Here is a 12,943-nt window from a genome sequence, read left to right as displayed (position 1 = left end):
TTGTGCCATTAATATTCCATTTTGATTATAAATAGTAATGCTCTAGATAATTTATTGAAACCAGGACACTTACCAACAGGTTCAGGCAACTGAAGATGGTTCCGAAGGCCATCTAGTCCAGCAGAAACAATAGCAGCTAGACCTAAGTGTGGATTTGCACAACCATCAAAGCATTTGATCTCGAAGTTACTCACTAAACCATCCGAAATTCCGGGTGGACAAGCCGTTCTAATTGGAGATTCTCTGTTTTCTTTTCCCCAACATTGATAAGCTCCGCTCCATGTATTGGGTTGTATACGATCATAACTACAAGCAAACAAGTTGCCAAGTTGGCAGGGAAGTGACAGAAGTTAAGCAGCGACATTACCTCAAATGAGAAGCAACCACTATGTTATTTGAAAAGTTGATCCATTAGGATGGCAGATCTCATCAATTTTACAACAGAAACTATGCATGCTTGAGAGTCGAGAGAGAATGGAATTGATATTTTGAAAAATAAAATGCATGGTTTTGAGGAGATTATCAAACAATGAAACAACTAATCAACCAGCCAATGAATTGAACATGCATACAAAGAAGACATGACGTCTTGCATAAACGTTACAAGGAAGACTAGTCACATTATTTAGAGATGTAAGTTCACAAAAGTTGTCTGGAGTGATTTCTTACAAAGACTGGGTTTCGCGCTAGCTTGTCACGGGGATACTTATAAAATGATTAGGGAGTTCCTCCTCCATCTGACTTTTTGTTAGGAAGGTTGTCTTCTTTGGCTTGTTAGGGTGTGTACTTTTTTTTTTTTGGGATCTTTAGGGGGAGGGGAATAATAGAGTGTTTATAGGGTTAGAAAATGATCTAGTGATGTTTGGTCCCTAGTTGGGATGAGACCTTATGATAACTTGTAGAAATACAAGTTATTTTACCTCTTTTGTCGGAATTAGGAAAAAACTTTGAAAATGCAATAGTTTGATAAGGAGTTCATAAAAATAATTATATCATGCAATCACACACGCACAAAATCTCTCTATTTACAAAAGTTATAAAAATCGTGCTTTTTGGTGCAGAAAATCTTCTTATGCAATTGCAAGAAATTCCCAACGCCAATATAGAAATCGTGTAGTTGGTAGCCTCATGCGATGGGAATGACATGACGCACGGGCCGTGGAAATCAAATCAAAGACCAAGTTGGTGGCTGACAAGAAAGCTTCATGACAGAGCCAATGAACTTTTGATGCGGAGCAGGCGGCACACTAGGGTATGGAATTTAATGCACCTTATCAGCATAATCATTAGTAAGAGAAGAAAAGCTGCCCTTTGAAGCTTATAAATACCCTAAGAGACTTCCATGCAAAAGAAAACAAGGACATCGGGGAAAAACTCTGCCCAAATTCTTCAAAAAAATTTACTCTTTGAGCCCTAGTGAAATCTTAAGTGAAAGCTTAGGATTTCTCTCTGGAAGCAGAAAGGGAACTTCACCTCCAACACTCTTTTTGAAGCAGTCATCTCAAGTACCATTCAAATCTTTGAGTGCATTGCCTCTTTGGGTGAAGAAGAGAAGAGCCAAAGGAAGTAAGGAATTGCATACCACAACTTGATTCTTTATCTCTATCTCTTTTCTTCTATAGTTGCATCTGTACTGTGTAAAGGTTGAAAGACTTTTTTTTCTCATTATGAATGCATCTTCAGTCTATCTTTTATCCATCTCCTCAACTTTTATCATGAGTAACTAATTTCTTTATGGGTTAAGAAACGTTGCAGCTAACCTGAACTAAGTAAAGCTTAGTTATGCGTTCAACTTGTTTTGTGCATGCTTTATAAACCACTTGAATGAGTCGAGAGATTATTCTAGTAGATTGAAATCTAAACTTGAAAAGGTCAAAGATTTAGACCTCATAAAATAAGGAGAGAGCATCTTTAGAAATAAAGAAATATCTTTTGCATCAAATACTCGTCGCATGCATCCTAGAGATAGGATATTGTGGCTAAATACACTGAGAAGTATAGGTTGTAATTTGAGTAAGTTGCTTGAACGCATGATTTATGCATTTACTTAGGAAAGTTAGTGAATATTTTTCTCAACCCTATTCTTATTCATTCGAATTTCGCACTACTCGCATAGACTGTTTTGTTCAAGGGTATAATTTTCATCGCATACATCACTTTCTTTTAGTATTAGATTAAAAAAAAATCATCGCATATTTAGTAACAACTCGCGTCAAGATTGAAACAATATTCGGCAACGCATATAAAGAACTGTTGATTATTTCCTTTATTGTGAAGTTTTATATTGTACTTATTGTATTATGATGAAAATAATAACAGAGAAAAATCACAATATTTACGTGGAAACCCTAGACCACGGAGAAAAACCACGGTACAAATCTTTTCTTTTATTATTATAAAACTAATCCACCAAATACATGAGAACAGGGTCAATAAATAGACTTGTAGAGAACCCTAGGGTTAGAGGCAATTACAAAAATACCCTTAGAGTAAAAACCCTATTTTCAACATATTATATTTGCTGTATTTTATTCTTTCCTTATTTATAATTATTTTATTCTTTCCTTATTTGTAATTGGGTATTTCTTCTATTTAAGAAACCCTTTCCTTCTAAGATTAATAAGAGAAAAAATAATATTTTTTTTAGCATGGTATTAGAGCAACAAAATTTTTTAAACCCTAGAAACCCAAAAAAAAAACCTTATTTTTTCTTTTTGAAACCCTAGAAAAAAACCCAGCCTTCTGTAATCGCGATTTCGCAATCTGCCATCCGACCGTGTCTGCGCCGCCAACCGCCGTTTCCGCTGCCGACCGGTTGCCACTGTTTTTCAGCTATAATTTTCCTAGTTGCTGGGAAAAAAGCTGCAAAAATGTTATGATTTGCAAAGAAACCTATTGACTCAGTTGAATGCTCTGCGTTGGTGACTGAAAATACTGCAATGAAGGCTTCTAATCAATCCAATAAGCCTCATGAAAAGCCTCGTGTCTGGTGCGACCATTTCAATAAACCTCGACATACACGTGAAACTTATTGGAAACTTCATGGAAAACCTGCGAATTAGTAAAGTTCTAAGCAACATGCCTCTAATGCTAATGTTGTTGACTCCAACCCGTTTTATAAAGAGCAAATTGATCAAATTCTGAAGCTGCTACAGACCAATTCATCATCTGGTAATCCTAGTGTTTCCTTGGCACAATCAGGTACTTGTCCTCAAGCTCTCTCTTGCATTAATTCATCTCCATGGATTATAGACTCTGGAGCTTTTGATCATATGACCAGTTCCTCTTGTTTATTTGAATCATCTTCTCCTGTGTATTGCAATGAAAAAATTCGCATTGCCGATGGTAGCTTCACCTCTATTGTAGGAAAAGGAACTATTCCTTTGACTACAAAACTTATATTACGTTCTGTCCTTCATGTTCCAAAATTAGCTTGTAACTTGTTGTCTGTTAGTAAACTCTCTAAGGATGCTAACTGTTGTGTTATCTTTTGTGAAACTCATTGTATCTTTTAGAATCAGGAATCGGGGGAACAATTGGACGTGCTAGGATGATTGATAGTCTCTATTACTTTGATGAAGTTTCTGCTAGTCATAAAAAAGTTTAGGACTTGAGTAGTGTTTGTTCTCCTTCTGTTAAAGAAACTAGGCATCGTAGATTAGGACATCCAAATTTCTTTTATTTAAAGTATCTGTTTTCCGATTTATTTAAAGGATTTGATTGTTCAATTTTTCAATGTGAAAGTTACATTTTTGCCAAACGTCATCGATCCACCTATTTGCCTAAACCATACAAGGCTTCATCACCTTTTTCCTTAATTCATACTGATGTTTGGGGTCCGTCTAAAGTCTTAACTCATAGTGGTAAGCGTTGGTTTGTTACCTTTATAGATTATCATACTCATTTAACTTGGCTTTATTTGTTAATAAAAAAGTCAGAGGTAAAATAGGTTTTTGTTTGGTTTTACAATATGATAGAGACTCAATTTCAAACTAAAATTCGAATTCTTCACTCTGACAATGACATTGAATATTTCAATGAACAATAAACCAATTTTTTTGCAAGTAAAGGGCATTTTTCATCAAGCTACGTGTCGTGACACGCCTCAGCAAAATGGCATTGTTGAGCGAAAGAATAGACACTTACTTAAAGTTGCTCGTGCCCTTATGTTCTCTATGAATGTTCCAAAATATTTGTGGGGTGATACCATTCTTACAGCTACATATCTGATCAATCAAATGTTGTCTAAGGTTTTGAATTTTAAAACTCCTCTTAATCGCTTCAATGAGTTTTTTCTTAATAATCGGCTATCTTCTGATTTCCCAATTACCCAATCGAATGTCGTTTCTTTTTTATACCAATGACCCACCAAAACATCACCTCTTCCACCCACGCTACCACCTCCTCCTTTTCCTACGAGGTGGTTACACCATTAGCCAGCCTCCAACCTATAACTTTTCCAGTCACTCCCGCGCCAGTACACGTTCTGCCACCAACTGTGGTGGCTCCTCCCCCATTCAGCTCTAACCTCATCAGAACCACCTCCCTGATTCGACCTGAACCAGCATTATCACACTCATCATCCCAACGAATGCATTCAACCATGCATGTCTAACGCCAGTGAAGCAAGGAAAAGGGACAAGTGAAAGGTGTACGAAGAGATTCTAAAAAACTTAAAGTCGCTCGCTAAGTGGCCTTGAGGCGCTAGCATCCAATGCGCCAAGCCTGGTAAGCGTCAAGGAAGGGCCCCTCAGAAAGATGTTCGCCGTATTTGAACAAAAGAAGGCAAAGAAGCAAGGCGACATGAAAAGGTGGAGGCTCAATGCATAAATTTGTTAGATGAAGAGAAAGAGCCTTTTCGGTGAAAGAACACGAGGGAAGGCAAAATGAGGAGTGAGGAAGAAGTGGTAATCCTACCCGTATCTGCCATTGAGCGACTGGCTGGAAAATTGGTCACAAAAGCCAAGAAGGTTAAAGAAGGCTTCCAGGAGCTGAGAAAGAAAGCCAACATCCTCATCCCGTGACAAAATTTCATCATGAATTACGCGATGAGGATCTCAAGAGAGTTGGTGCCTCATCATGAGCAAGGCTAGACGAGTCGATGGATAGTGTGGAGCGTGCCGCACTAGAATTTGAAAAAGAATGGAGGGAAGAAAACGATGAGGAAAAGAGAGCCCATAGGGAGAAAGCTCAGCGCATCAAGTGCAATTTGAAGAAGATTCAAGAAGAAAAGAGGGTCTTGAGGGAGAAGGAACAAAATAAAAAGGCGGCAGATAAGAAGAAACAACTTGGGAGGAAGGGGCAAAAGCCTCGAAGAAAGAAGCAGCGTTGAGAAAAGTGGCATCGAGGAGGGAAGAAAAAGGCAAAGCGTCCATGGTGGAGGAGGAAAGAGCGCCAAAGAAGAGGTTGCAAATCTTGATTGAGATGAAATTTTTTCCGGAGAATGCACCATTGCCCACCTTCACCACAGACGTCATAAATGCGATGGGGTGGATAGATTTTTGCGAGGGAGCTAGAACGGTTAAGCCGACAGTGGTTCGTGCATTCTATGATGGGATGCCGCATTCAGAAAAATATAGAGCAGACGTTGGCAATGCGAAAATCGGATTCGATGTCAAGAAAACTAACGACATGTATAATTTGGAAGACAACCCTAACGCCGAGGGAAATCGAATCATTGAAGAGCCAACTGCTGACGAACAGAAGAATGCGTTGAAAGCGGTCGCCCAACTAGGGACCAAATGGTCCACATCTACTAAGGGAGTAAAGACGCTATCGCCACACAGGCTAACGCCCGAGGCAAATGTGAGGCTCTACTTTGTAAAGAGAAAGTTGCTCCCAACGACGCATGAACCACTCGAATTCAAGAGATCGTGTGATGGTGATTTACTGCATAATGCGACGGATTCTGATCAACGTTGGTCGCATTATCGCAGGGAAAATATGGACTTTGTTCTCAAAGCCGAGTGGGCAACTATTCTTCCCATCACTGATTACGAAGTTGTGCGTTGCGCAATGATGGTTTGAAGAAGAGGATGCAGAAGTGAAAAGCACATTCATGAGTAACTTTCTCCGTCGCCTCATGAAATTACCAAAGCAGCAAGCAGAGAATCAGCCTAAGCAGCCAGCAAAGCGGCGACCCCAACAAGCCCAAACTCCTCCATAGCCTGCTCAGCACAAAAAGCGAAGGTTATTTCGCCAAGCGTTCAAGAGAGGGTCATTGCATCACCCCAAGTTGAGAAGCTTCCCTCCCGCTGAAGCCGAACCTTCTCACCTAAATCTAGGACAGACTCTCCCCCGCATCCAGATGACTTTAATGATCTACAATAAGAGTCCCCTAGGTTAGGCGTTGACCTAAATAAGCACCCTCCATCCCTTGAAGAACTCCCTCTCCCCATTTTGCCCATCACAACAAAATTACCAACACCTCCATCCTCCCCAAATCCAAACGAAGGCCACCAAGCGTCCACCCAACCATTCCCGCTGTTGATGACCCAAGTTTACCAATGCCTACACTTGAAGAAGGCGGAAGATCGGGCTTTGGTGAGGCCAGTAGGTGCCAAGCTGTCGAAAGAAGCCAACACCACTACTCCAACGTGTCTGAAGAAGTCGACCTTAAAGATGACGAATGGAACAGATTCCTTCATGATGACCTTTGTGAGCCTATCTTAGGAGGTCTTGATGAATTGTCGCGATAGCAAAACATGCTCGCAACTTAGATGAATGATTTGATGCGACAACAACAAGAACTCGTTAGGCAACACAACGAGTTAAGAGAATTTGTCCAACAGTAGACCATTACCAGAAGCTTCATTCGCTAGCAAACGCAGAGACAACGCGAACAATTCACTTCATGATTCAATTTTTCCAAGATGTCGTGGCTCAACTCGGGGTTGGACCAGCCATTCCCTCGCATCTCCAAGCTCCTTTACAATTCCCGAAAGAAAATGCACCACAGTAGGAGCAAAACAACAATGATGCAGGCAAAAATTAAATTTGGGGGTGTTTGCTTTTCAATTTTTTGTTATTTTAATCTTTATATTGTCATCGCAAGCTTTTATAATTAATCTATGAATTCCATTCTTAAGCCCCGCCTTTTCCTTGCTTTTTCTTTTTAGTTTGTCTCTTGCATATCTTTCTTGATCGCTTAATAAGTCTTCTGTGTTTTGTCGCGTTCCACAAATGACCTCAATGATGATACTGTATTACCAACGCAATGATTAGTATGACTAGTGTTAGTACTAAGCTTTAAGATTTTACCTTGGGAAACATTTCTTGAAATTCATATGCGTGCAAGCTTTATCTCAAACCTCTTTTGCGATATCTTTTTGAAGCCGTCGCATAATTTGATTTTTCAGCAATAAGGACCTTGTTGCCCTCTAAACTTGGGGGTGGGAGATTTGAGCTAAATGCATTCAAATCAAGTTGTTTTCTTCTGAGATCTCTTTGTTATCTTTTATTCAAAGAAAAAAAAAATCGGCATTGAGATCAGAATCTACTTGTAGTTGGACGCCCCACATGACACCCGCGGGGGCAAGCCAAAACAAAGGTGGGAATCATGATCAACACAAGAAATAATCTATCGCAACTCCGCTACCATATTCAAAACTTCAAAGGCATGAGTAAAGTCTGAAAAGAGCACCTTGCTCGTAGTTGGATGTCCGCATGACACTCGTGAAGGCAAGCCAAAACGAAGATAAGATGCTCGAATCAGCACATGGTCAAACCTAAGGCACTAAGGAGAATCTTTTTACAAAAGTTTAAACCAAAAGGCCCATTCCTAAAAACGAAATATAAGATAGTTTTGGAAATGAGCAAGGAATTTTTTAGGAATAAGCTTGCCGCTTCTAAAGGCTGGAAATATTTTCATAGGTGAATACAACTAAAGAAAGCTCTAGTCTAGCAAATCTTGAGTTAGAGACACTTTGAGAAGTCTAAGCAATGCGTCAAAACGTTCAAGATATGTTAGGACTCTAAATATATGCTTGAGGACAAACATTGTTTTAAATTTGGGGGTGTAATAACTTGTAGAAATACAAGTTATTTTACCTCTTTTATCTGAAACAATTAGGAAAAAGTTTTGAAAATGCGATAGCTTGATGAGGAATTCATGAAAATAATTATATCATGCGATCACACACGCATAAAGTCTCTTTATTTACAAAAGTTATAAAAATCGTGTTTTTTGGGTGTAGGAAATCTTCTTTTGTGATCGCAAGAAATTCTCAACACCAATATAGGAAAGGTATAGTTGGTGGCCTCATGCGATGGGGAATGACATGGCGCATGGGCGGTGCAAGTCAAATCAAAGACCAAGTTGGTGGCTAACAAGAAAGCTTCACAACAGAGCCAATGAACTTATGACGCGGAACAGGCGGCACATCAGGGTATGGAATTTAATGCACCTTATCAGCATAATCATTAGTAAGAGAAGAAAAACTGCCCTTTGACGCCTATAAATACCCTACGAGACTTCCATGCAAAAAACGAGGACATTGGGGAAGAACTTTGCCCAAATTCTTACTTCAAAAGATATTTCCTCTTCGAGCCCTCGTGAAATCTTAAGTGAAAGCATAAGATTTATCTCTGGGCGCAAAAAGGGAATTTCACCTCCAACACTCTTTTTGAAGCAGTCATCTACAGAGCTGGAGGGAGCAAGGAATTGCATAATGGCTTGATTCTTTATCTCCATTCCATAGTTGCATATGTATTGTGTAAACGTTGAAAGACTTCTTTTTCTCAATATGCATGCATCTTCAATCTATCTTTTATCCATCTCCTCAACTTTTATCATGAACAACTGATTTCTTTATGGGTTGAAAAACATTGCAGCTAACATGAACTAAGTAAAGCTTAATTATGCGTTCAACTTGCTTTATGTATGCTTTATAAACCACTTGAATGAGTCGAGAGATCATTCTAAGTAGATTGAAAACTAGGCTTGAAAAGGCCAAAGATTTAGACCTCATAAAACAAGGAGAGCATCTTTAGAAATGAAGAAATATCTATTGCATCAAATACTCATCGCATGCATCCTAGAGATAGGATATTGTGCCTAAATACACTAAGAAATGCAAGTTGTAATTTGAATGAGTAAAAAAATGCATTAACAAGATTTCACATAACACTCACTTCATCGCATAATTAAAACACATCACCTATGCGCTAGCCAACTACGCCACCACCCCTAGTTAGATTTCATGTTCCCCTCGAGGCTTCGACTTTGAAGACATTAGGTTCTGTTTTGTATAGTTGAAGCCCATTCATTGGGTTCCTTTTTTGGGCTTTGTATGCCTTTGTATTCTGTTATTTTTACTCTTGTTATTATCTTTTTAAAAAAGAACCTTTCTAACAAGGATTCTCTCTAATTTTATAGGTATACAAACCTCACACTTATGTTTGCAAATGTCCTCATTTATATTTTATGCAAAAGATCCTATGCCTAGTATGCATTATTTGGTGATGATAGCTACTTATTAGGTCAGATGCAACGCCAAACTTTGTTGGGTTGTGGAAGCTACCATTGCAAAAATTGGCAACTGACCATTAGAGCAAATTCTATTGTAGAATTGTGGGATGGGGTGTTCACCTGTTCGGAACTGGTGCTGTAAATGCCAAAATTGATGAGATATGGTGTAAAACCCCTGCCATGAACTTTTCCCCAAGTGCTGACATTCCATGTTTAGAAGATCCATCAGATGCCATGAAAACATTTTTACCATTCTGCCACAAGCTGACATGCACATGGGAGCCAGAACCAATATCATCCGGGGCATACCTAAGGAATGATAAGAAATGATGATGTTATCCATTTTAGAATATCGAGTTTAATAACACTACAAATCCAAGACAAAACTATAATAATTTTATGGTTACATCATATTCTCCATCGTTATACCAATTGTATTAGTTTCTTATTAATAATCCCACCCATTATGAATTGTTTGAGGTGTTCGAGTCTTTGTTTCAAGTCCCATTTGCATTGGGGTCTCATCTCCCTCTCATAAGGGCTTTTTCAAAGTCTTTTGATCGTTTGTGTCAGTTTTTTTGGTTTTTGGTCTGGTTTGTCTTGGTTTGATTTGTCTCTTAGTTTCTTATGGGACTCTCTCTAAGTTAGATTTTCTTCTTTTCGGCCTGTTTTTCTCTTCTATTTGGTGATCTTGTATTTTGGAATAATAGTGTCTATTTTCATTACATCAATGAAATTTATTTTCTGTATGACAAGAAAATTTGATATCAATGAGAGATTACTGAGTCCAATGTTAACTAGTGGCTAGAACTAGCATAGCTAAAAAAGTTAAGGAGTCTAGGCCATTATCTTATCAACATCAACACTATCTCACTAATGATTATGACTTATGAGTAAGTTTACAAAAGAGGTGCCCTTGGCCTTCTCTTTCCCAAATGGGTGCTGTTTATGTAGGGCTGCCGATGAGTTCCAAAGGCACATCTTCCTTCACTGCCCCTTCTTTTAATCTCATAATTTTTTCTACATCTAAATTGAAATAACAGTCTTGTTCCTATCATAACCAAGAGAGTCTCTTAGGCATTCATTAAAGCAGCAAATGTGATTATTGTATCAACTCATTTACCATAATTCAAGCCTCATTAGGGAACTAGTTTTGTAATAGAAGTCCCATGTTAAAATCATTAGACCAAAAAAAAAAAAAAAAAAAAAAAAAACCTCTCAAACATTAGCAAAAACTAGATCGACAAGTGGAAACTTGTTGCTCTCGTTCTAGTCAAGTGCTCAATTACTTTATTGAATCCTTAAACATACTTGGGAATAAATGTTGCCAACAATCCGTGCTTCCTTGCAGTAGCCCTAATAACTTCCCGCGTGTAAACTAAGTTGTCAGCAGCATTGAGACAAACAGTATGGCCTAAAGCAAACTCAAATTGACCTTTACCAGCTTCTGCATGCAACTACAAGATTAAAAACAAACAAACAAAATCAAAGTCTTGGTCAACTTAAAGAGGAGCAACCAAACTTGATTCTAGGGAGATTGAGAGAAGGGTGACCCATATAACTAGCCCACAGAAAAGGAACCTCCCTTTACAAGAAGGGGCTTCAACTATGCAAAATCTAGATACTTGATGTGGTAATCATCAGTTTTGGATACAAATCTATGGTGTATAACTTCTAGTTAGTTAGCAATAATTTTTTTTTATAAGAAACAGAGATTTGTATTCAAAAAAGAACAAAGGGAAACAACCTAATGGTGGGGGTGGTGCATAGAATGGTGCATAGAATTAGAGGCATAACAAAGAAATGGCAGGGTATAGCCTATACAATAAGTAGATTATTTTGTGTGTTTTGTAGATAGGATTTAATTGAAATAGGTCGAGTGTGGACATATGCCTAGAATACATTATTAACACATCAAATAATCTGCGTACTATAAAGTTTAGGTCTCAATGGAATAGTGTTCCATTAGCTTAATAGATGTGTACCCCAATCCAAATATAACAGTAAATAATCTACACATTATAGGTATGCAATCTAAGGGTCGATCTCCTCCAAAGCTTGGAACTTCACAGTTTCATGTTAGACATCATTACCCATATAAAAGTGAAGGGGGAGAGGAAAGTAGGCTGGGAAATTGGTACAGAAACAAAATTGTAAATACTAGTTCATATGCTAGCATCTATATATCTAAAATATATTATACGTTGTCATCCCCACCTACTTCAGTCCATGTGCACAATGCATCAAAGTGAAAACTACATCCTCTATCCATACATTACATAAAATTGCTAATCCAGGAAAGTGATTGATATGTGTCCTACTTGAATAAATATTAGGGAACCCTGACTTCCAGATACCAAAAACGTAAATTCTAACAATTTCCTACATGTGATATTTTTTTTAATACCTGTTCCACAGTAATATTCAATGAGGTCAAGGAAGCAACTACTTCATGAAGAAAAGGAGAGGCAACATCATATGACGATGTAGAACAGTATGGTGCTGAATCAAATGGCACCCAATCTTCTTCTCCATTCCTACATAAGTCAATTTACATCGAGAAATGGAAATTGGCAAATTGCAAAAGTCAAAAATGAATAAAGGCCATAGAGAATTGTATACCCTACCTGACTGCCCTTTTCAATAAGAAAAACTCGTTTTCAAAGCCTGCGTTCAATACCTGGACATAAGACATTTAACAGCGTAAACATTTTTTTTTGAAAAGGAAATGGGTCATTATATTAAAATATAGAGTAGAGCTAAGGCTCAAAGTACAAGAGGGTTATACAATGAGCAAAAACGGAAATACTAGGACTTCTTTTAGGATCAGGAGGTGTACCCGGGTATCTCAACTAGGTTGACACCCCTTAGCACCCTCATCACATCCAATGAAACCAAAAAACACTAAAAAGAGTACAAATCGAGGAACAATAACCGAAAAACAAGCCAAAACAGTGGCCTAAAACTGAGGGAAATAATTAAAGAGTTCAAAGATACCTGGGGGGACCCTAGAATAAGTGAAAACAGACGTCCGACACTAATTAATGTTGTCCAAAGGGGGAAGTGAAGATGCTAGCCCCCCAGTTGAGGTTGAAATCCAATAGGCTATAAGCATTGAAAGGTTCGGAGAGATGCACCAAGAGGAAGCTTGACAGCGGGTGGAATCAAGGCGATTTTGGCATCCAAGAGCTTTGTTGTGAAAAATCCTTTGATTTCTTTCAAACCAATGGTCTACCAAGAGAGCTTTTATTACATTACACCAAAGAAGTCGGATGGGGTTGTGGAGGTTAGGACCAGCTAGAAGTTGTAGCACGTTGCCTTTGAAGTTGTTGCACATAATCCATGAAAAGTTGAAGAAACACAACAGATTTTTCCAGCACCAAGCTGAATAAGGGCAGGTGAAAAAAAGGTGAAGGGAGTCTTCACTATGTTGGAGACAGAACGGGCAGATTGAGGGTGATAGGGAGGTTGTTG

General features: G+C 38.4%; 1 protein-coding gene and 1 long non-coding RNA gene across 2 annotated transcripts in view; one reads left to right on the top strand and one right to left on the bottom strand.

Annotated features, from left to right (window-relative positions):
• The window catches only part of NODGS (nodulin/glutamine synthase-like protein), a 29,953-nt gene that overhangs the window by 3,827 nt on the left and 13,183 nt on the right, over positions 1–12,943 (bottom strand). The window contains exons 12-16 of the mRNA XM_090311817.1: positions 12,097–12,149; positions 11,877–12,006; positions 10,781–10,926; positions 9,590–9,778; positions 74–306 (exon numbers count right to left, since the gene is read on the bottom strand). Of these exons, the coding sequence (XP_090167943.1) occupies positions 74–306; positions 9,590–9,778; positions 10,781–10,926; positions 11,877–12,006; positions 12,097–12,149 (751 nt within the window). The remainder of the gene's footprint in view (positions 1–73; positions 307–9,589; positions 9,779–10,780; positions 10,927–11,876; positions 12,007–12,096; positions 12,150–12,943) is intronic.
• On the top strand, positions 1,062–8,764 carry LOC120073264 (uncharacterized). Its single transcript, XR_005480710.2, has 2 exons — positions 1,062–1,566; positions 8,196–8,764. It is a non-coding gene; the product is annotated as an uncharacterized LOC120073264 (long non-coding RNA).

The sequence above is a fragment of the Benincasa hispida genome, chromosome 3, assembly GCF_027475165.1.
Source record: "Benincasa hispida cultivar pf3 chromosome 3, pf3_genome.v1.1, whole genome shotgun sequence".
Classification (NCBI taxonomy): domain Eukaryota; kingdom Viridiplantae; phylum Streptophyta; class Magnoliopsida; order Cucurbitales; family Cucurbitaceae; genus Benincasa; species Benincasa hispida.
Note: the sequence above shows the minus strand (reverse complement) of the source record. Positions and strands in the feature narration are given on the sequence as shown.